This window comes from Phacochoerus africanus, chromosome 6 (assembly GCF_016906955.1).
Source record: "Phacochoerus africanus isolate WHEZ1 chromosome 6, ROS_Pafr_v1, whole genome shotgun sequence".
Taxonomy (NCBI): domain Eukaryota; kingdom Metazoa; phylum Chordata; class Mammalia; order Artiodactyla; family Suidae; genus Phacochoerus; species Phacochoerus africanus.
The window spans coordinates 81388636-81413135 of record NC_062549.1 but is presented as its reverse complement, the minus strand read 5'-3'; the positions used below and the strand labels follow the sequence as shown (position 1 = coordinate 81413135).

The 24500-nt window shown below is 41.4% G+C and overlaps 1 protein-coding gene across 5 annotated transcripts in view; it reads right to left on the bottom strand.

Moving 5' to 3' along the window:
• The window catches only part of SCYL3 (SCY1 like pseudokinase 3), a 42271-nt gene extending 21973 nt beyond the window's left edge, over positions 1-20298 (bottom strand). Inside the window, exons 1-5 of one of the 5 annotated variants that reach the window (XM_047783972.1) lie at positions 19890-20298; positions 18697-18834; positions 13942-14159; positions 2306-2491; positions 124-237 (exon numbers count right to left, since the gene is read on the bottom strand). In XM_047783972.1, coding sequence (XP_047639928.1) covers positions 124-237; positions 2306-2491; positions 13942-14106 — 465 coding nt within the window. In that variant the 5' untranslated portion in view covers positions 14107-14159; positions 18697-18834; positions 19890-20298. Of the gene's footprint in view, positions 1-123; positions 238-2305; positions 2492-13941; positions 14160-18696; positions 18835-19249; positions 19270-19575; positions 19791-19889 lie in introns of those variants that run through there. The other 4 variants (XM_047783974.1, XM_047783970.1, XM_047783973.1 and 1 more) reach the window with 4 other exon arrangements.
• Positions 20299-24500: the final 4202 nt, after the last annotated feature.

Here is a 24500-nt window from a genome sequence, read left to right as displayed (position 1 = left end):
AAAAAGTCAAGTCTCCAAATCTAGGATCACGCCTAACACTAAAGGCAAGTCCCTAGGTGAAAACCAGACACCAAAATGCTATCAAAATTCTGAATAACAAAGAGGGACGGTCACCCGGCTCACCTCTGGTGTGGCCTGAGGAACTTTACACACGGTTTCCATTCCTCCCAGCTTCCAGTGCCCATCTTCACTCACAAACACAGACGACAGACAGACATTGTTGTGTGTGAGGTGTCCCTGGGAAAAAAGAACAGGAAGAGGATTGCCACTCCAATTTTCTGAGTGGATGTTTTAAAAAACTAAGTACCAATCACCAAAAAAAATTACGGCAAGTCTCCCTACTTGTGGCATAATAAAAGGAACTACAACTTTTAAGGAATAACAAACTGCATGAGCCTGCCTTAGCATTACAAGGTTAGAAAAAAGAAAAAATGCAATGGAAAGGCTTCTGTTATCTCCCCCTGCCCAGTGAGGCAGGTTAATAGACAGTAAAGCCACTGCACAGATACTGCACATCCCCTTTCCACGGGAGTCAGGAGAGATACACGTGTCCATAAACATAAATTTACAAGTCCTTATAGCCTACATTGCTTGCATCCAGGACCTTTAAGGATAAAGTTTATCTTTGCTCCCAGAGGTTATTGTATTAATTTTCTCCTCTAAATTCTTTCTCACCTACATTCTATCACGAACCCAGATCCACTTCACCTGAAATCTTGTCAGTGGGCATTAAAAAAATTCTGCCTGAAGAAGAGGAAAATGGAATGATAAGGACCACCAGACACATCCCACAGACCACAGAAGAGCCAAATTTAAAACTATAAAAGAGTACAGTCAAATAAGTGAGCGCGAAGGAGAAAATGAGTGCAGGATTGAAGTATGTTTTTTTTCCAAACCAGAAATCATTCCAGCAGATACATGCATTTAAAATATTCTACCAACCAGATCAAATATGTATATTTTTATATAAAACACTCCATATATTTTTAAAGGGAAGTTCAGAATAATATGTGTAGTATGTCTCCACTTGAGCAAAAGTAAAGAAGAGCAGAGATATTCTCTCTCTTTTTTTTTTTTTTTTGTCGTTGTTGTTGTTGTTGCTATTTCTTGGGCCGCTCCCGCGGCATATGGAGGTTCCCAGGCTAGGGGTCGAATCGGAGCTGTAGCCACTGGCCTACGCCAGAGCACAGCAACGCGGGATCCGAGCCGCGTCTGCAACCTACACCACAGCTCACGGCAACGCCAGATCGTTAACCCACTGAGCAAGGGCAGGGACCGAACCCACAACCTCATGGTTCCTAGTCGGATTCGTTAACCACTGCGCCACGACGGGAACTCCGAGATATTCTCTTTATACACACACAGCACCTCTAGACTGCTAGCTACATGGACCACCATGGCTGTCTACAGGGAGAAGGAGGGTGCTGGACTCAAGGACGGGAGAAGGGCTTATTTTTCCCAATCTTCACTCTCATACTATTCAGACTTTTGCCACATTCACGCACTTCTTCAACAAAGAAAATATTCCTCACAGTGGAGCATTAATAGTTCTTCTTATGTGAATCTCAGACATATTTTTAAGAGAAGATAAACCCAAATAATATCTAGAGAGACAGTCTCCCATTAACAGAAAAGTGTTAAACATATTAAAATGAGGCAAATGAAAGTGCTTCTAACCTGTGACTGGTGTTTTTTAATCTTGGGGGGCTGCCTACTTCAGAATGCAAATTTCATTAAGAAACAGTAGCTCAAAAATACTGTTAAAAAGCAGACCAGAAGTAAGAGCAAATATCACCACAGTGCTAAGGGGCAGTCTCTCACCGGTACCACCTACTTGAATGGGAAAGGGTGTGTTAAACTCTGCCTCTATCTGAAAAATGGTAATTTCTTTCTTTAAAATCTAAAATAAGTGGAAAAAAAAAAAAAACCTCCTGAAAACAATTAGGAATGGTGGTCCAGAGCAGCACTGATTTTATTAAACCTTTATCTTGTCTTAATAACAAATACCATCTGTAGCTATTTTTAGGTAGACTGAGACAAAATTAGAGAGACTATAGTAAACTGAAAAAAGTTCCATAAATAAGTGCCCAGAGACAAAGAACCTGTTGCCAGTTCTACAAACCACTTGTCTATTACATCTCCTATGCCTTTCAATGTGCTCTTCTCCCTCAGGAAGTTTTCTGATAAGAAGAATAAATTATGATTTCCTTAGATACCACAAATTACAAGCACTACCACTTACACCAACCTCCCCCACCCCCAACCTACATGAAGGTTTGTGAGGCACTGTGTCCAGGTTACTTACTCTGTCATGAAGGAAGATAAGAGCCAGCAATATGTCATAGATCCCAGCACAGACCTCTGCAGAAGACAGTGTTTCCAAAGCCACTTCCAGAGGCTGCACTCGCTCTGTCACAAGATGAATACCATCCGCTTCCACAGTGCAGGATAAAAATCTCAGCAAGCAAGGGTGACGAAGTGTCTTCAAGTGCTTTAAAAATACAAACAGAATAATTTGTGAAGGGAATGACTGAAAACAAGATTAATTACAGTTTCATAGACACCGTAGTCAAGTCAGAAAATGTATACTTACATTCAAGGTCATTTTCAACTTCTTACTTCCCTGACCTATGGCCCCAAGGTTCAAACAGGCAAAGAAGAAGCTATGATTCTGTTATGACGGTATTCACATTACCAACATTTGCACTATTCCAGTGACTTCCAGTTCCGTTATGGAAGTGGAGGTCCTCTAAGGGCCCAGATCTCCAAGGATTACTGCTATAAACTTCAAACAAAGTGTCAAAAACAACCACCTGAGAACTCTGAAAAAGTAAACAAAAACACTTAGTTTACAGAAGGGAGTCACCGATGTGGGTGAGTTTCTTGGTTTGGGGAATGTCCCTTCTCACGGCTGTGCACCAAAGGTGGGCCCCCACCGCAAGGCAGTATAGCAAAGGTGGCTAAAATTCTAATAGAAATCTTCCCATCTTTCCGGCCAGGAGAATCACAGAAAGGAACCAAGGCAGGCTTGACTATGAGGAGGCTGTCCCAGAGGGGAAAAAGAGGGAGAAGATGCCCTAGTTATCTATTCCCACACAGATCTCAGATTAACCCCGGCACCAAACCTGCACAGGACAGACCCAAACCAACACAGCAAAGTTAGGTTTGAACTACCATGCAGAGGAAGGCTGAGAGGAGAGGTTTGGGTTTGTTTGTTTGTTTGTTTTTTCCATTTTTGGCCACCCCGCAGCATATGGAATTTCTGGATCAAGGATCAGATCCAAGCCACAGCTGTGACCTATGCCACTGTGCCAGACTGGAGATCAAACCTGCATCCTTGTGCTGCAGAGATATCGCCAATCCCGTTGCGTCACAGCAGGAACAGGAGAGCAGTTTAAAAAAAAAAAAAAGAAGACAAAGCTTGAACCTTAGGGGAGTGGCTGCCTGCTAAACAAAAAGCACCAACATTCTCCAGAGGACTATAGCAGAAACAAGAGTCTATGCAACAGGACATTCAAAATGTCCAGGATACAAACCAAAGAACCACGAAAACGTGAAAAGACAACAGCAAATATCAACCCCAAGATGGACCAGACATACCAGATGTTAGAATTATCAGAAAGAATTTGAAGCAGCTATTATAACCATTCTTCCTTGGAGGTAAAAGAAATAGTTACAAGTGGAAAGACAGAAGTCCTCAGAAGAGAAATAAATGTTACATAAAATAACTAAAATGGAAATTTTAGAAACTAAAAATAAAATCACAAATTTAAAAATTCAATTGATGGACTAAGTGACTGAAATGATGATGACAGATGCAAGAGTCAGTGAACCTGAAGATATTAACCAATCTAAAGAAAAAAGGGTTAAGGACCCGACACTGTCTCTGGGGATTTCGGTTTGATCCCTGGCCTTACTCGGTGAGTTAAGGATCTGGCATTTCCATAAGCTGCAGTGTAGGTTTCAGATGTGGCTCAGATCCAGTGTTGCCAGGGCTGAGGTGCAGGCTTCAGCTGCAGCTCTGATTTGACCTCTAGCCCAGGAACTTCCATATGCCACAGGTGCAGCTGTGTTAAAAAAAAAAAAAAAAGAAAGAAAGAAAGAAAGAAAAAGAATCCTACCACAGTGGCTCCAGTCACTGTGAAGACGCAAATGTGATCCCTGGCTGGCACAGAGGGTGAAAGGATCCAGTGTTGCTGCAGCTGTGGCATGGATTCAATCCCTGGCCCATATGCCACAGCTGTAGACAATTGAAAAAAGAAAAAAAGGAAAAAGTAGTTTTTTAAAAATGATCAGGAGTTCCCATCGTGGCACAGCAGAAATGAATCTAACTAGGAACCATGAGGTTGCAGGTTCGATCCCTGGCCTTGCTCAGTGGGTTAAAGATCCAGAGTTGCCATGAGGTTGTGTAGGTCACAGACGTGACTCGGATCTGGCATTGCTGTGGCTTTGGTGCAGGCCAGCAGCTGTAGCTCCAATTAGACCCCTAGCCTGGAAACCTCCATAAGCCATGGGTGAGGCCCTAAAAAGACAAAAGACAAAAAAATATAAAAAATGATCAAAGCTTAAGAAACCTGGGTGACAATAACCAAAAAATATAATGCATGTAACTGGAATTCCTAAAAAGAAAGAAAAAAGAATCAGGGTATAAAAATATAATGGCTGAAAATTTCCCAGATTTGGCCAAATACTTAAGTTCACAGATTTAAGAAAGAACAACAAATAGGATAAATGAAAGAAAACTACATCTAATTTCATTATCAAATGGCTGAAAATCAAAGAGAAATAAAAAATCTTGGAAGCAGCTAGAAAAATACAACACATTAGGTGGGAATAACAAACGGAATTGATACTAGTTTCTCATAAGAAAATAGAATTCAAAAGACAAAGCAATGAAGGAAAAAAATTATCGACCCTGAATTCTATATCTAGCAAAAATACCTATGAGGAAAGAGGGCAAAATAAAGGCATTTTTGATCAGAGAAAAGAGTAAAGTTGTTCCTAGAAGACCTGTTCTACAAAAATGTTAAAGAAAGTTCTTCAAGCTGAAGGGGAAATGATATCAAAGGGAAACCTGGATCTTCAGGATTGAAGGAAGAGCATCAGAGATAGTAAGTATCAGGATAAATTTGAAGGCCACACTTTGATCTCTTATTTAAAATATGTATGACTATAAATACTGTTATCACTGCCTGGTGAGGTTTTCAATCTGTGCCTTGATGCATATGTTTGCACAAGCATGTGCCCATACAGTTGATATTTATGTAACAAAAGAATAGCAAGGTTGGGTGCTGGAGACACTACATGATTCCAAGGCTCCTATATTTTATGTGACTGTGGTACAATACTAACCACAAGTAGACTGTTAAGAGTTAGTTATGTATACTGAAATCTTTAGTGCAACCATTAAAAAAAATTAAATATAGCCCCTCAAATCAAGACACATTAGATGGAATACTAAAAATATTAAAATAATTCATAAGAAAAGGGAGAACTGAACAAAAAGCAGAAGTGAATAAATAATAATAATAATAAAATTCAACCAAACTAGTAATTACGTTAAATGTTGATGATCTAAACACTCCAATTATGAGTGGATAAAAAAACGAAGACCCAAATCTATGCTGCCTATAAAAGACATACTTTAAACACAGAGCTAGGTAGACAGATAGAAAATAAATAAATCTGACAGAAAAGAATATACCATAAAAACAGTAAGCATAAGAAGGTTGGAGTGGATATATTTCTACCACGCAAAATACTCTTCCAAGACAAAGAGTATTGCCAGAGGTAAAATGCATTTAGTACTTAAAGAATAAAAGGGACAATTCATTAAAAAGATGTAGTAGCTATAAGTGTGTATATGCATAACAAGTGTGTATATGCATAACAACAGAAACACAAAATACACATGAAACAAATACTGGGAAAATGAAAGAAAGAAATAGACAATTCCACAATCACAGTATCAGAGTTGGAGATTTTAAAGCCTGTACCTCAACAATCAATAAAACTAACCAAAAAAACTACCTTAAATAAATAAATACAAACAGAAAACCTGAACAATATTAATTACCTTAATCAAACTGAAATTTAGAAAATACTATATCCAACAACTGCAGAATATACATTCTTTACAAATGTACATGCAATATTCACAAAAACAGACCATATGCTGGGCCATAAAACAATTGTGAATGGATTAGCACCCTAATGAAGGGTAAACATTTCAAATTTTTTTCTTTTTTTAGGGCTGCATCTGCAGCATGTGGAAATTCCCAACCTCAAGATCGAATCAGAGCCATAGCTGCCAGCCTAGGCCACAGCCACAGCCACACCAGATCTGAGCCTCACCCACCACAACCTACAAGGCATGCAGCAATGCCAGATCGTTAAGCCCCTGAGCAAGGCCAGGGATCAAACCCACATCCTCATTGATACTAGTCAGGTTCTCCCAGTGAGTCACAATGGAAACTCCAACATTCTGATTTTGTTGATCTTATTTTCTTATTTTTTGCCTTTTTATTTATGAACTACGTAATCTCCTTTAAAATATTCGACCATTTTTAAAACTTCTCTTATTGTCCAGAAAAGTGACTGTAAAAGGTTTTTGTTCACACCAGTAAAAAAAATTAGACAAGTACCTTATGCATAATATATAATACGAATATATAATATACATTTTGTATATATATAAATAAAATACATACAGTACCATAAAATACCCACAAAGAGAAAGTACCAAAACAAAAGAGTAAAAATAAATTTAAATAGACATTCTCAATATTTTTCCCTCAAAGGACAATGAATGTTGCACAGTCCCTAGGGTATGGCTAACCCACTTAAGAAATTCCCAGAAAGGATTAAGATGGCAGAATAGAAGGACTAGAGCTCACCTTCTCTCAGAAAAACAACAAAATTACAAACAAATGCTGAACAACCTTCAACCAAATGGACTGAAAAACGATATCCTGTTCCAGAGGACAAAGAGGAAGCCACATCAAGAGGTAGGAAGTGGGATTACGAGATATAAGCAACCCCATACCGGCTGGGTGGGCAGCCTGCAGACTGGAAAGTAACTGTATCACAGAGACTCACCTACAGGAGTGACAGTTCTGAGCCCCATGTCAGGTCCCTTTGCTTGGGGATCTGGCAGTGGAAGAAAGAGCCCCCAGAGCATCTGGCATTGAAGGTCAGTGGGGCTTGTGTGTGGGAGCTCCACAGGACTGGGGGAAACACAGACCCCATTCTGAAAGATGCACACAGGCTTTCATGAGCAATGGATCCCAGGGCGAAGGGGAGGCTCCACAGGAATCTGGGTCAGACCTGACTGCAGTTCTTGGAGGATCTCCTGGGAAAACAGGGGGTGACTGTGGCTTGTTGCAGGGGTGGGACATTGGAAGCAAAGCTCTTGGGAATATTCATCAGCATGTGTTCCTCTGGAGGTGGCCATTTTGGGAAAGTCTGGCCCCCACCATCAGTAAACAGGTGGCCTAAAGACCCCCCCAGCCCCAAGGCACAAGCCACCTCTAATGTCACCCAGAGACAAAGCCCCACCCACCAGAGGCATAGGAATCACCCCTACCTACCAGTGGGCAGGCACCAGTCCCTCCCAACAGGAAGCTTACAGCAAGCCCCTCCCACCCCTGCACCAACTTCAGCCACAATGGGGGCAGACATCACAAGAGAGGCTACAACTCTTACTGTCTGCAAAAAGTACACCACACCAAAAACCTATAAAAAATGAAAAGGCAGAGACCTATAACTCAGATAAGGGAGCAAAAAAAAAAAAAAAAAAAACCAGAAAAATAGCTAAGTGATCAGGAGATTATCAGCCTACAGGAAAAAGATTTTAGACTGCTGATAGTGAAGATGACGCAGGACACTGGAAATAGACTGGAGGCAAAGATTGATAATTTAGAGCAAACACTGAGCAAAGAAATCCAAGATTTAAAACTTAAGCAAGCAAAGATGCAAAATACAATAACTGAGATAAAAAATTCATTAGAAGCAACCAACAGCAGAATACAGGAGGCAGAAGAACAAATAAGGGAGGCGGAGGACAGACTAGTGGAAATCACTGATGCAGGAGCGAAAAGGATCAAAAAGAAATAAAGATAGTCTCAGAGAACTCTGGGACAATGTTAAATGTACCAACATCTGTATTGTGGGGTGCCAGAATTCGAAGAGAGAATTTAAAGAGATAATAGCTGAAAAATTCCCTAACATGGAAAAGGAACCACTCAAATTGAGGAAGCACAAGTTCCACATAAAATAAACCCAATGTGGAACACCCCAAGACACGTGTCAAACTGACCAAAATTAAAAACAAAGAGAAAATACTGAAAGCAGCTAGGGAAAAGAAACAAATAACATACAAGGGAACCCTGATAAGGTTATAAGCAAATTTTTCAGCAGAAACTCTACAGGCCAGAAAGGAGTGGCACGATACACCGAATGTTGAAAGGAAAAAAAACCTCGAACCAAGATTACTTTATCCAGCAAGGCTCTCATTCAGATTTGGAGGAGAAATTAAAAGCTTTACAGATAAGCAAAAGCTAAGAAAATTTAGCAACACTGGACCAGCTTTAAAACAAATACTAAAGGAACTCCTCTGTGCAGAAAAGAAATTCCCACTATGAAATATTCTCCCCCAATGCACACCTTTTTCCTTTGTCCTATTTTCTTAGCAAACAAAGAGTATACACTGATGGATGACAAATATAAGAAAATTTGGGTCTGAACATAAGAGGTTAACTATGTAGCTGCTTTCCTTCCCTGGTTGGTCTTATAATAGCCTATCAGATCCAGATTTCCCAATCTCCACCCATTCTGTTTACCCCCTAAAATTTGACTTGAGCAACTTAGGAGATCCATAATTCAAAATTCCTAATCCAGGTAATAATCTTATCATGTATGTACAGCAAAACTTAAAATGCTGGAGTAGTGGTTTTCCTTTCAACTCACTCAGTTTTTCTAAAAGAAATTACATGAATTTAAATCTGAGGACTACCCTATATAATCCACTGCACCTGAGGAAGCCTTGCAAACCAATCATCAAAATGGGAGGAAACTGATGCAAGATTTCATCTCGAGAACGACCCTCAATCTAATACCAGGTTTTGTTTTCCTAAATAAGCACTTAGTACACAATGTTCCAAAACATGGAACATAGGAGATCATTTAAGAGTCCATAATGCAGCACAGGTACAAGTTTTGTATCAGTCACCTCGAACTTGTCTATTAAGCTTCACTCAGTTAAGATCATAAGAGAATCTTCTGATTGGATTGATGTGTCCAAATTATTTCTTATCTCAAATTTTGGCAACTCTGGAGTAGCTCCAATAGGGGTTTTGTTTTGTTTTGGTTCTTCTGGGCACACCAGCAGCATATGGAAGTTCCCTAGCCATGGATTGAGCCACAAACCACACCACTGCTGTGGTAATACAGGATACTTTATTTAACCCACTGTGCCTGCCCAGGTTTCCAACCCATGCCTCTGCAGTGACCCCAGCCACTGTAGTTGGATTCTTAACCCACTGTGCCACAGCGGGAACTCCAATAGGGTTTATTTTTATTAAGAAGGAAGCTGTTACCCTCCCCTGGGTTACTCTAATAAACAAAAGAGTTTAGAATTTCTTTACTAGCAATTATAAACTATTAATTTGTATATCTGCCTTTAAAACAATCCATCCATACATAAACAAATAGTGTATCAAAGGCCTAGATAAGCCAAGAATTGTGCTAGTGGGTTGGTTGAAAGAGTACTAAATGAAGAGAACTTCTTACAAGTATCTTTGGAGTTGTGGTTTCTAAGTAAAATTATGCAGCCTCTTTCATATTTTCATTATGAGAAACATTTCAAATAACTTGCAAGCCAAACATGAAATACTTCATCAGGAAAAAATCTTCATTCAGCTTTTATGTCTAATTGTTTTCCTTTGGTTTTAAACCTTCTTTTATTCTCCTTCTAATAATACTCAGGGCAGATTAGTAAGTCCGAAGGAATCTACCTGGTTCAGTGCTGGCATGGAAATACAGAGTCAATAAATATTCATCTGATTAATAAAAATAAATTCAACTTTTACTTCTGCTTATTTTTTTTAACCTTACATGCCCAGTAAAATTCTTGATCTAAAACGATTTGTTTAATGAAGCAAGAAAGTAAGGAGTAACTCCTTGCATGATTCTGAACAAGGCCCTTATTTGTCTTTCAGCTTTGGCACACACAGTGTTACGCATAAATTAGGCATAGATTCACAGGAGAGGTCAGCAGTTAAGAATCAAACAGAAATGAAATATGTATGTACACACACACACACACACACACACACACACACACACACACTCTCTGGCCACGCCCACTGCATAAGGAAGTTCTTAGGGCAGGGATCAAACCCAAGCCACAGAAGTGACAATGCTGAGTCCTTAACCACTATGCCACCAGGGAACTTTTTGAGTATTTCTTGACTCAAGCTTCTGCTACTCCAAAGCACAGAGGGAGCAACAATATGCACTCACTAAGTGTAACTAGGATATCTTCTCAATGAACATCAGTTGAGAGATAAATGGCTCTTGCTCTGGTGAAGAAAGGTGACTTGTCGAATGAAAGTGACTTGTAAGCATTTGTCCCAAAGTTACTGAATACCTATCACATCTCATTCACTGCACTAGGTACTGATCTTTGAAAGAGGATTCTGAGTAAAGACCTGTATTATTAAATACAGTAGTACTAGATAATTTGGCAATATGTATACTTACCTAGGCCCATACAGAGATGTTAAATATGAGATTCTAGCCTTAAATATAAACTATCCCTACTGTTAGGGAATCAGTTATGACTCAGCTATCCAGATAATTAATTCAAGCCTTAGGAGCTTAACTTTTCATTACCATTCTGCCTCTGATTTGCCACAAAATAGTGGTTCTTAACGATAGCTCAAATTCACTTGCAAGTTTTTTAGACAGTGTTTAATTTCACTCATTAAAGAAATATGACAAAATAACAAGATGTCTAAACCAGAAAGCAAGAATTTTCAGGGAGAAATATTATTCCTTGTATTCCTAAAATGCAAATCTGAGTCAAAGATGGAAGTACATTCTGCCTTTAAATGTCCACTGCCTGGAGGTTAGATCATAAACTAGTAGGAAAATGCAGAAAGGAAAAGAGATAAAGGATTCTAGGTTGGAAAGCCTGCATTTTGGTGCTGGTGGAGATATTTAATAGGCAGGTGGAAATATAGCTCTGGAGCTCATATAACAAGCTTTGACAGATATTTAGAGAAGCAAGGATGAGAATGTGAAGTCTGAAAACTGGTGGGAGCTTGGAAAGAGCCAGTTCCCCATGGTGACCCTATCATACCTGAGGGAGGGGGGAGTACTCAAGTTCTCCTGAGTGGACAATGCTCAGAGGACTCATAAGGGAACCAGATTTTGATCATGAGGGCAAGGAAATGATTTTTTTCTCTTTCTAGGGCCGCACCTACAGCATAAGGAAGATTCCAGGCTAGTGGTCAAATCGGAGCTGTGGCTGCTGGCCTATGCCACAGCCACAGCAACATGGGTCTAAGCTGCGTCTGTTACCTACACCACAGCCCACGGCAATGCTGGATTCTTAACCCACCAAGCAAGGCCAGGGATTGAACCCGCATCCTCATGGATACTGGTTGGATTCTTTAAAACTGAGCCACGATGGAAACTCTGGGAAGGAAATAATTTTTTAAAAAGCTAACAATGGGAATTCTCTGGTGGCTCAAGGGGTTAAGGATCTGGTGGTGTCCCTGCTGTGGCTCTGGTTGGTTACAGCTTAGCACAGGTTCAACCCCTAGCCTGGAACTTTTGCATGCTGTGGCCACAGCTGAAGGAGAGAAAAAAGCTGACAATGTAGGGAAGTTTATTTATGGGAATAAGGGTTGTAAATAGCATAGAAAAGGGCTGAGAGGGAGAGGAACAGAAAGAAAATGTCAATAAAAGGAAGAGCAGTAAAATATTCTTTAAGTAGAATGCACAGCAATCATCTCTTCTATTTCCTTCTCATGCCCACACATCGTGGGTTCTCAAATATGTTAACCAACTCTCCCACAAAGCCACCTGCACCCATCACCCTTAGAAGAGCATGTTGTTTCCCAAGGCACTTAAACAGAGCAGTTACATAGCGTCTATATACCAACTCCGACGTGGATGCTTGGTATAAAGACACTCAGGAAACATTCTTTGAGCTTTACTTACCATGAAACCCTAACTAAGCACTTAGATCTTAGCAAACCACAGGAACCAAGTTCTGATTTAGGATTTATCATTCCTTATAGGCTATTGGTTAGAAATGACTCAGAGTCACTAGGCAGAAAATTATACTATTACAGCTAGGGAATTCAAGATAAAGCAAGAAGGTGTGATGGACTTGAAGTATTTCTGATATTGTTTTGTGGCCAAAGGTTATCCTGCATTTCATCTTATTCCAGAGGCCGAACAGCGTGCAGTAATCATTATTTTTTTATTTACAACTTGCTACCAAACAAATTTTGGCAAGGAAAACACTATTTACCTGCATGAAATGGTCATTAGAACCATTGAAGGTAGGATTAGGAACCTGAACTCTAGCAAAAGTGAGGCAAGCTAATTATGTTGTTTTAATATTTCGTGTACCTAGGAAATCAAGCCCATAAAACCTGACACAATGCCAGACATTTCTCAAATATTGTGACCTACATCTAAACTCCTTATTATTTTGTTGCCATTTCAAATTTCTCAGATTCACAGCTCAGGTACTCAAAGCCACAGTATGACCTGACGGCCATAAGAGACAAGTATGAACTTCTTGAAAAGACCCAGTCATGGCTCAGAAAGGTATGATCCCAAGGGGGAAAAATAATTCGAATTTAATTACTAATATTACATATTATAATATAACCCTTTATAATCATTAAAAAGGTACAAACCACTTAAGTAGACCCATGAAATAGATATCAATATTTCATACTTGTTGATAGTACAAAGTGACTCAGAGTTATATAGATCATAATTCTAATAAAATAAAGATAACAAATATATCTGAAAAGTAGGCCTGCCACAATAAACACTGAAGAGTTAATTAATGCAGCTATCGTTGCCTTTTTTGCACCTTCCTGAAGATAATCTAAATGGCTGCATACCCAAGGAAATGCTAGCTATCCAAGGAAATATCAGCTAATGCCTCTTTACTTTTGTTTTTTAATTAGAAAAGACACTTTAGTTTGTTTTCCTGAATTATATTCTGAGGTAGAATCATTTTTTTTAATAAGAGGCCAGGCTCCCCTGACAGTAGGTCAGCCAGCATGCTAATACACTGGCACCCTTTACCAGGAGCAGTGGTTAGGAGGTGTGAGGTAAAAGAATCTTTTTCCTAAGGAGGAAACTGAAGCCACCAGAAGTTACGCTCTAAGGTCTCAGCAAGAACTAGAGCCCAGGCCACATTCTCTCTGAGGCATCCGGTCCAGCATTCTAGTTTCACATTCTCTGAGCAACACAATGCCTCAGAGAAAGAAAAAAAAAACAAAAAACAAAAACAGTAGTTACAGTTCCTAAAATATTTAATTTCCAGGCCCGTCATCAATACACTAATTAAAATGCACTTATGGCATTTTTGCTAAACTAGATTAAGTCCTTTTCTCTTCTATAAGCCACATAAAATCACCTCCCAAACCTTCTCACTAAAAAAGTAAAATATGACAATAAGAGCTATCATGCTGAGTTGTACAAAGCTTTTGGCCTATCTGCAGTACTTGACCTTGTCATGTACACTGGAGACACTCCCATGAGGTAAGGACAACTATATTCTTCAAGGACATGAATAAAAATGCTATTCCTTATGACCCGCCCCCTTTGAACTTTACTAATTCCATTTCTTAAATAGAAAACAAGACGTAAAAAGTACAACCATTAAGTAAACACCTATCACAGTACCTTGGCAGCTTTATTAACCTTGTCTTCGTTTTCTCTCTTATACACAAAAACGGAGGCGAATTTACCATCTTGCAAGACAGCGGGATAAACAGCAAGTCCAGAGGGTAAGGTGAATGGTGCTTCTTTCAGGGTGTAGCTCTTCAACGCGCTGTTCTCTGATCCCATCCCTTATACCCTGAGGCTGTGGTGCTGCAGCCCCTCCTCAAAGCCAAGCAGACCTGAAAGAAAATAGAAAATATTTCCAAACATTGAGTCCCTATCTGTGACATGAGCCAGACAGAGATAGGCAAGTACTCGGACCCAGACACAAAGTTCCTACAATCCTCATAAACTAGGCTGTTTGACAATAAAAATAGTAAATGCTCAGCAAATTACCCAAAATGCTTGTCAGGTAACAACTAACAGCTCTAGACAAAAAGCACTTAACCAAACCAAACACACACACACACACACACACACACACACACACACACACACACACACGCCCCTTTCATAGTGGAAAGGCGATCAAATATAGATTAAGCGCTCTCCTGCTTCCCAACCCACTTACACATCCTGTCTTTAAGAGCAGAGTGTTGCAAAGCTCAATCACTCGAAAATGATAAATTTCTGTATGTCTAAAAATAAGCTGAAATTTTACAGTAAACAATACAAACTGGAGCATATTTCTAACAACGATGAAAAACATGTTAACAAATGACGAGTTCATATAACCCCCCCAAAAAATTAAATACCAGCAGAATAATGAGAAAAGAAACAGACAACTCACTAAATATAAAGGACAATAAACATAAAAAGTACAAGCCCATAATGCTTTTCAAAGTTATGCTAAAAGGGGGAAAGAGCAAAACTGTATAATATCAAATGCAAAAAAAAACCCACACCCACACGAGGTTCTAGAAACTACACCATACTCTACAATGACAGAAAATAGATGTAGTTGCCTGGGGCGGGAGCAGTTAGAGGGATCAAGGGAGAGGAAAGGATTAGACAGCTATGAGGAAACCTGGGGGAAAAGGATATGTTCAGTATCTTGATTATGATTCTGATGATGTTTGCAAATATCAAAGCTTATAAAACTGTACACCTTAAAAATGTTCAGTTTATTAGGTCAATTAGACCTCAACAAAGTTGTTTTAAAAAGAAATCTGTAATGATAAACCTATAGCTATAGCTATCTATATATTATACACACATAAATGCACGCACACACACACATACACACGGACTTGGAAAAATATGCTAAAGTATTAGCAAAGGTTTGCCGTAGATGTCAGATCATAGGTGATTCACATACATTTGCCTGCACGTCCCAAATTTTCTACAATAAGAACATATGTTTCTATATAACAGGATACAAACTCATGTGGTTACAACAGGCAATACAGAGCAGTCCAGTGGTATAGGGAGAGGAGCAAAGGGCCTACTGTGTGCACAGGCACCTACTGTAAGCAGGCTTGCACTATGAAGGGAGCCACCACAAGGACCAACCTAGACTGCTGTATCAGTTACCTGATCATGCCAATTACCATAAAGAGCCAAGAGCCTGAATATTTAAGTGGAAATTTCCATATATACATATATGTTTCGGTCTTTTTAGGGCCACAGCCATGGCATACGGAAGTTCCCAGGCTAGGAGTTGAATCAGAGCTACAGCTGCTGGCCTACACCACAGCCACAGCAACACAGGATCTAAGCCTCACCTGCGCCCTACACCACAGCTCTCAGCAACGCTGGATCCTTAACCCACTGAGCGAGGCCAGGGATCCAACCCACAACCTCATGTTACTAACCTTATTCGTTTCAACCATGCCACAAGGTGAACTCCAGAAATGTCCATATTTTTCAATGTTGGCTCATTTTTCAATGTTTTTGAACTTGTATAGGCCAAACAACGTATGTCTGAAAACTTTGTGGCAGTCAGTTTCTAGCTCTGGCTTTACCATAATTTTAAAAGTAAAAAGATAAAAGTTCTTACTAACTCTGGCACTATTGCAAGCAAGTTATTAGTTCTAAGTAACACAGCCAAAAATTCCATGTAGACAAAAATTTAAGTTTAAAATCTGCATCCTTTGAGTAAATATAAACCCAATAATCATTATATACAGACCCTCTACCTGGCCTTTTTCCCACTTTAGTGAAGTTCCATACAACACTTACTAGGTTATCAGAGGATGTGATGCTGCTCAAAACACATACACAAAACAGAGAATTTCAAATTCCTGCAGACTCATAAACATCACTGTATAAGGAATATAACATGTATAAAGACTAAAGCTATCTAAAATTGATGTTTTGGAGTTCCCGTCGTGGCTCAGTGGTTAACGAATCCGACTAGGAACAATGAGGTTGCGGGTTCGATCCCTGGCCTCAATCAGTGGGTTAAGGATCTGGCGTTGCCGTGAGCTGTGGTGTAGGTCACAGACGCAGCTCGGATCCCGTGTTGCTGTGGTTCTGGCGTAGGCCGGCAGCTACAGCTTCCATTGGACCCCTAGCCTGGGAACCTCCATATGCCTCAGGTGCAGCCCTAGAAAAGACAAAAAAAATTTGATGTTTTTTAAAACCCAAGAATGTTTCTGAGGATAAAAACTATGTTGGCTTTGTAACAAATTCAGAGTTTCTACTTTCCTAGCAATTTATCTTTCTTTTTTTTTTTTTTTGGTCTTTTTGCTATTTCTTTGGGCCGCTCCCACGGCATATGGAGGTTCCCAGGCTAGGGGTTGAATCGGAGCTGTAGCCACCGGCCTACGCCAGAGCCACAGCAACTCAGGATCCGAGCCGCGTCTGCAACCTACACCACAGCTCAGGGCAACGTTAATCCACTGAGCAAGGGCAGGGACCGAACCCGCAACCTCATGGTTCCTGGTCGGATTCGTTAACCACTGCGCCACAACGGGAACTCCTATCTTTCTTAAGAATAACAGAAAGAAAAGAAAAGAAAAGGAAAGAAAAGAAAAGAAAAGAAAAGAAAAGAAAGAGAGAAAGAAAGGAAAAATGGCAAGTTATCTCAACTACAGTAGACTCTTTAAAAAAAAAAAATTCAGGGGTTGGGGCACCAACACCCTCTCAATCAAAAATTTGAGTACATTAGTCAGCCTTCTGTATTTGCCATTCCAAATCAGTGGATTCAACCAACTAAGGGGATTCACCCAGCTGTCAATTGTGAAGTACTATAGTGCCTATTTATTGAAAAAAATCTGCCTCTAAGTGGACCTGTGTAGTCCAAACCCATGTTGTTCAAGGGTCAACTGTGAAACATCCACCTTCCTCCTGGGACTACAAATAAAAATTAGCATTTATATAGGATCACAGAAAAGCAACTACTGTTAATACCTCTATTCTGGAGATGGCGGGGTGCCTTCTGGCAACGCCCCGCCCCCCCAACCCTAGCTCCTGTAGGGAGGGTCATGTTTAGTACTTGGGTCTTGCACTCCTCTTCTTGGACACAGTTAATGGGTCTGGTGCCTACCCTGTAGACAATTCTCACATGAGCCATCTCTAGGACCCAGAGCCTGAATGCAGAGCTAAACTGGCCAATCACTGTTTGCCCCAGGAATCTGAATGAACAAGAGAGATTTTTGTCTTATTAGCATAGCTGAAGGTAAAAGGATGTCATAGGATAGAGTCAGGGCTACGGTAAGGCAAAGCCATGTAAAAGCAGAAAACTGGCAAGCAGAGAGGAAGCCAGCTGGCGGCAGGAGAAGGAAATGCAAACACTGGGAGAATGACTTAGAGGAACACGTTCTACCCCATTTCAAGGCTACAGGAAGCCCAGCTTCAAATCCACTTCCTCACTGCCACCCACAATCCTGGGTAGCCTGAGGTACCCCCTGAGTTAGCCTGAATGGGTCTCTGCTCTGAGAAACCAGCTGCCATTTCACAAGCAGTTCCTTTTAACTCCTCCTGTCTGAAAAAACCAGTCAGACTAGAGGAGGGAGAAGAGAAGTGCCACTTTGGAAAGTGTATATATGTATGAAGCTAGTCTAACTTCCTTCTCTCTCCTAGCCACAAAATAGAGCTTTCCAAAATTCACACATAAGGAACTGCTGCAGGAAAATGAAAATTTTCTTGGCAGGGAATCTTCATGCCATTTACTTAGTTTTAATATTAATCTCTAAAGGAGATAAAACGGTCATGAGAGTTCAGTGGCAGGGCTCTAGCTGAATGAATGGCAGTCAGCAAAGGTACAGCAATGGCCATTTACTTAGTCATTTCTAAATAGCAAAACAGTTCCTCGTGGGGACACTATTAACCTTCCATCTAACATTATGAATCCCACTATAATATCATTAACAATTGAGGGTTAAAAAAGCTATAGGAAGAAGTTAAAACTGGTAGTTTTTCTTAGCAGTGCATATTTGAGTCTAAGACCCTAAGAAAATACCACCTAAAAATTAAAAAGGAATGAATCCCTTTCTTCATTAAGGGGAAATAAGATGTACGGTTGACTGTAATTTGAAGATGTCTTAAAAGCAGTAATTCTTAATTCTTAACTTCACAAAACTGTATCCTAAGAGGCATCAAAACTGTTGATACAAACAGTGTTTTAAAAATTATTTAATTCAGCTAAAACTGGCTTACTGAAATGTAATACTGATAAACAAAAACATCTGGACTTCCAAAGTGCTCTTTTTTGTTTTGAGGAGTTAAGGGGGAAACATAAAATCTTTTAACTTTGAAATTAAGAAATCACAAAAATGCAGAAAAGGATATTCTAATATTGTGATATTAGCATGGGTATTTTGCAGAATTTACCATCTCCACTCTCTAATAAACGCTGGGTAGCCAGTTTCTGACATGAACATGCATCATGATCTTCTCTTTAAAATGTTGTTCACCTATCTTCCTCCATCCTTTTGCTTCCTTGGCCAGCATATCAAGTTTCTGGGCCACCTGTGGGATTAAAAGCCCTTGTCTAGGTCATGGGGCAACTCATACACTAAACTAAGAAATCAGTGTGCTCCGGGGAATGCTCTCTCCCTCTGTTCATTTCACAGCAATTAATCGAGATGATCTTGATCCTAGCTCCCTGGGCTTGGAAGTTCCAACCATAAGGGCTTGCACTGGGAGTTCAAAGGGCACCGTGTATTGATTCGTATTCTGCCATCTGGTGATAACAGTACTTCAGACCCTTTGCTTTGATCTCTTTCACATATACATTCCTTAAACTCAGTCCAGCAATACATAATGAAGCCTTTATGGACCAAAAGAACTACGTATGATTTCAGCTAAGACATGGGATGTTATGTGGGTATGCATAAAAAAATACTTAAAAATAGTAACAGGGATTCCAAAATTCAAGACTCACATGGTTTCCTATAAATGATTTTCCGGGAAATGTTTCGTCTTTATTCTTAACAAAAAGCACTACCCAAAGACAGGAGCCAACTGGCCTCTGGGGGCCTGGCACTGGTCTTGGATCGAAAATGAAGGCAGCATCCAGCGCGGGGAACCCTAGGCTCCCGCGGCTTGGCCACGCCGCCTCCAGCACAGTCCCGACCCGCCGCGCACACTCGCCCTGCCCGCTGCGAGGAGGGCGGCCAGGGGGCTGGGGCAGGGGAGCGGGGGTCCAACCGCGACTCCTCGGGACCGCTGAGGGGCAGGGGCGGCAGTCCTGTGACGCTGGCCCCTCACCTTCCACACCTGCCCGCGAGGCGAAACTCCTTCGCTTCCTTCGAAAGCTCCGGCCGCCAGCGCCGCACCGGGCGGGGGTCGCCCGGGAAGCCCAGGTTAGCAGGGCGCCCCACATTCAGCAAGGAGAGGCTGCGCGGAGCCGGAGTGCAGAGCTCAACCGGCAGCGGCGCCGCGCCGAGCTCGCCCCCGAGCGGGCCCCAAGCGCGGACCCGAGATCGGGGCGCGCGCGCCCACCGCCTCGCACCCGGCCCGGCCCCCTCCCCCGCGGCCCAGGCCCGCACTGACGGAGGACGCCGCGTGGGGCTCCCTGTTACCTGCGGGAGGGCGGCGGGGGAGGCGGGCGAGGGTCTTGGCTCCGGTCCCCTCTTCGCCCCCTGCTGACACCAACCACCCTCACCTCCCCCGTGACGCTCTGGCCACTACACCCACAATCTTCTGAGATCTGGTCCCTCCGGCACCATAGAGACTGTCCGGAAGCCGGATAGAATGCCAGCCTTCAGCCCTCCAACACCACCTCTGAAGCGAAGGAACCCGGAACCGAGATAGAGCGGCCGCGAGGGTGATTCTCAAGCTGGTGCCATCTTGAGTGTGGGCGCCGGTGCCGACTCCGCCGTTCACTCTCTGTGCCCGCGGCCTAGTTAGTCCGTGAAGGTGGCTGCTTTCTTGGGCCTTAAGTTTAACGTGCAAATATGCCTTGATTTTAATTTTCAGGCTTTTAACCGCAGTTTGAACTGCATTTCCGCCCAAATCTAAAATGGCCGTCCGCCGCCGCCTTGGACGAATAGGAAAGAGGCGGGCGGAGAATAGGAGCACTGTGGCAATTGGAGAGGACTTTCGGGAGAGTGACGTAGCTCACCCCAAAGCCCTGATTGGCTGTGCTGTGTGGGCCGAGTAGCGCGGGTCCGCGGCTGAAACTGGCGGAGATTGAGGTGATTCCCGCTGAAGCCTTTCAGGCAGAAGATGCGAAGTTACAGTTAATTCTGCAAGGAGTCAGATTAGGACTCTTAATAGTACTTATTATTAATATTAATCGTTGCTACTTAATAGCGTGTTGTGGAATAAAGAATATACGTGATAGTTTTAAAACTATATGATTCCAACCAAGTTTTTTCTGTTATCTTGCATGTGACTTAGTAGTAGTTATTATCATCGCTGGTTTTTAACGTTTCTACTACCTAACAGTTGACAGCTAAGTCATTTGATCACCTAAAAATTTTAAATTCTTTTTGGTCTATAGCAATATGGACAAGGACCCCACAATTTCTTTACCCGATTAAATAAAAGCAAACCAAACTTTGGTCCCTTATTAGAAATGAGTATTTATTAGAAGGTAGACACAAATAGTATTTTATCTGTCCTGTTAAGTTATTGAAGATCGAGCTCTGTCCTACGTCAGCACTGTCCTATGGAAATACAATTTGAGTCACATACGTCATTTAAAATTTTCCAGTAACCACATTAAAAACAGTAAAAACTCTGAGGTGAAGTTAATATTATATTTTAACACCTATCCAGAAGATAGGTGTTTTGTTTTGTCTTTTTCTTTCACCATTCCTCTCATTCCTTTTTTTTTTGCCTTTTTTTAACACCTATCCAGAAGATAGGTGTTAAAATATAATAAAAAATTAATGGGATATGTTACATTTTTTGTACTGTCTTTAAAATCTGATGTGTATTTTTTACAATTTAAACTAGCCATATTTCAGTGCTCAAAAGTCACTTATAGATAGCAACTATAGTATGGGGGGGGGTGCCATTCTAGAAAGTTGAGAAGCAGAAGTAGAGGGCTGCAGAGGTAGGATTCTGTTATGGTAGGATTCTGTTATCATAGTTATTCTCAGCATCTGGCTGAGAAATCTTCCAGGACCAATAGAGATGAAACCTTATATGGCATCTCTAAAGGCTGAGGACTCAAATTTTTAGACCATGTTTATTCAGGAGTGGAAATCATTCTCTGAGACCTCATCTCTAGTATTCACCATAACTAATAAGCTGATACTGGTGCCAGAAAGATGACACTGGAATCCGGGTTCTCGTTCAAGGTGGTGGAAGGATGACCTCCAGGAACACACAGGCAGCAATCAATGTCTTTATTAAAGGAAAGCTGATAGCTCCCAGGATTGCTGGGAGGGGAGAGAAGAGCCCCCTTTCTCTATTGTCCTATAGGGGTTTTTATCTCTTAAAGGTGGGGAGAGGCACCAAAGTGGGGTTCAGAAAAATGTGGTTTTCCCCCATTGGCCTTATTCAAGTACCTATATCAGTCCTTGTCCAGTAGGGCTTTGGGGGTTGGAAATGTCCTGGAAGTTCTGTGGGTTGTTTTGTTTTCTTTTGTCCTTTTCTTTTACAATTCCTCTCATTCCTTTTTTTTTTTTTCCTTTTCTAGGACAGCTCCCGAGGCATATGGAGGTTCCCAGGTTAGGGGTCTAATCAGAGCTGTAGCCACCAGCCTACACCAGAGCCACAGCAATGCAGGATCGGAGCCACATCTGTGACCTACGCCACAGCTCACGGCAATGCCGAGTCCTTAACCCACTGAGCAAGGCCAGGGATTGAACCCGCAACCTCATCGTTCCTAGTCGGATTTGTTGACCACTGCGCCACGTCGGGAACTCCTCTCATTCCTCTTTTATCAGTTGAGGAGTGGGCTAGAGATCTGCATTTTCTATATTAAACAAAGCCTGCGGGAAACGCGCATTTCTTATAATAAAACAAAGCCTGTGGAAGTGTTACTCCCTGGAGCCCTTAAGCCACAAAAGTTAATCAATGGCAATATCAAAGAATGCATCGAAGCCCATGCTCCTACACTGACTACCTGAGTTAACCTTCTGCCTCAATATTTTTGCCAATAAAAAGCCATTTCTTGTATTCACTATGATAATTAGCAAAACATCTAGAGTCTTCGAATGTCAAGCTGACTAAAGTAATTTGTAGCTACATCTCTGGAATGTGGCCTTTCTGGTATGATGCTAGTTAAGTACTCCTGGAATGTGGATTCCTGATAACTAGAATGCTAGCTACTTCTAGGGCATAGCTTCAACCAATTAACCCACACAGAATATTACCCTGTCTGTGCTGAAGAAATTTAAAGTTGACCACAAATGGCCTGACACCCATGTTGTGAGGAATATTGGCCTTTGTAAACTGTAAACACTATACAAATGCTATAGAACTTACAGCCTTATGTTACAGACTATGTTTATTCCACTGTTGACTTTAAAAAAATGTGCTGGAAGTTGAGAGTTAAGTTTTATTTGGGGCAAAATTAGGACTTAAGCCTGGGAGACAGCACCTCAGGTAGCTCTGAGAAATTGCTCAGTGGCACTGAGGGAGGAGCTAGGATTTATAGGAGTTTTTGCTACAAAGGGCAGGGAGCAAGAACAAAAGAGGCCTGGGCTCATTGAAATCGTTCCTTTGATATGCACCTCTGCTATTGGGGCCAGTATCCTGAGTTTTCATAGCCTGCAGCACTCACTGCCTCTCACCCTTGGAGGAGACTGCGTCTGCAGATGACCTTGACATCCTTTTTTTATCCTTAACTACTGACTGGGCTGAAACCACCCAAGGAGGGAAAGGGGGAATATAGGGATGTGATAAAGGTGAGGGGAGGTGCACGCAGCCATACACATATTTTACAAATATTTGTTGCTGATCTCCTGAAGGTTACTACCAGTCACAAGGAGCAGACATCACCATGAAGGATTTTAGTCTTTCTCTAGATATGAGGAGATGCAAGAATTGGGCACATACAACCTTCTCCTAAAAAATCTGACTATCTGAAGACCTGTTCTTCCAGTTTTCCCAGAGCACAGAGGGCCTCACTCCTGGTGTCCACTCTGAGCTCTGTTCAGGAGGTGCTGTGGGTAAGCAGCTGTGGTGGCTCATAATTTAATCCATGTAGAGGCCGATGGCAAGTGACAAACTTCAGTTCACACCACAGATATTTAACACACATCTTTTCTGAGCCACGCACTGTGCTGATCACCGGGAAAGGAAGGAAGAAGATACAGTGATTTCAGGAAAGTGGGTTCTTTGAGAGACCCAAATAAAGTTTTGTTTGTTTGTTGCTTTTTAGGGCCACATCCACTGCATTCAGAAGTTCCCAGGCTAGGGGTCCAATTGGAGCTGCAGCTGCCAGCATACACAACAGCCACAGCAACGTCAGATCTGAGCCAGATCCACAGCTCATGGCAATGCAGAATCTTTAGCCCACTGAGCGAGGCCAGGGATCGAACCTGAATCCTCGTGGATATTATTCAGGTTTGTCACCACTGAGTCATGACAAGAACTCAAAGTTGTTTTTTGTTTTGTTTTGTTTTGTTTTTTTAAGTGATCAAGGAAGTGCTATAGGTTAGTGTTGGGAATGTTATTTTCATTTTTCAAAGTGTCCTGCCCCACCACCACTGCATACTGTGTGCAAAGCTGGACATGAACTAAACAACTCTACATGGCCCTGGTTATTCTGCTGCTTTTCTGACGTTTGCTCCTCATTCATCTGGTTAGTCAGCAAGTACTTTATAAGTGCTCATTATGTGCCAGCCTCTGCTCTAAAAACCAAGGGAACACCCACAAACAAAGCAATATAAATTTCCTCTTCTCACAGACCTCACATCTTGGAGGGAGGTGGGGATGGGGTGGTGAGAAGGGGAGAGAGAGGCAATTAGCATATAAATAAATAAATCACGTAATGATATATTCTATGAAAAAAGAAAACAAGGTGATAATAGCAGCTAACATGTGTTGAGTACTTACTGTGTATTAGGTACTTTACACATCTTAATTCATTTAAGTAATACATCAGTCCCACTTTACATATGAGGAAACTGATGCCCAGAGGGGTTAGGTAAGTTGACTAAAGTCACACAGCTGGTAATGGCATAGAGAAGTTTGCCTACAGAATTAATGTTTTTCACAACTATGCAATACCA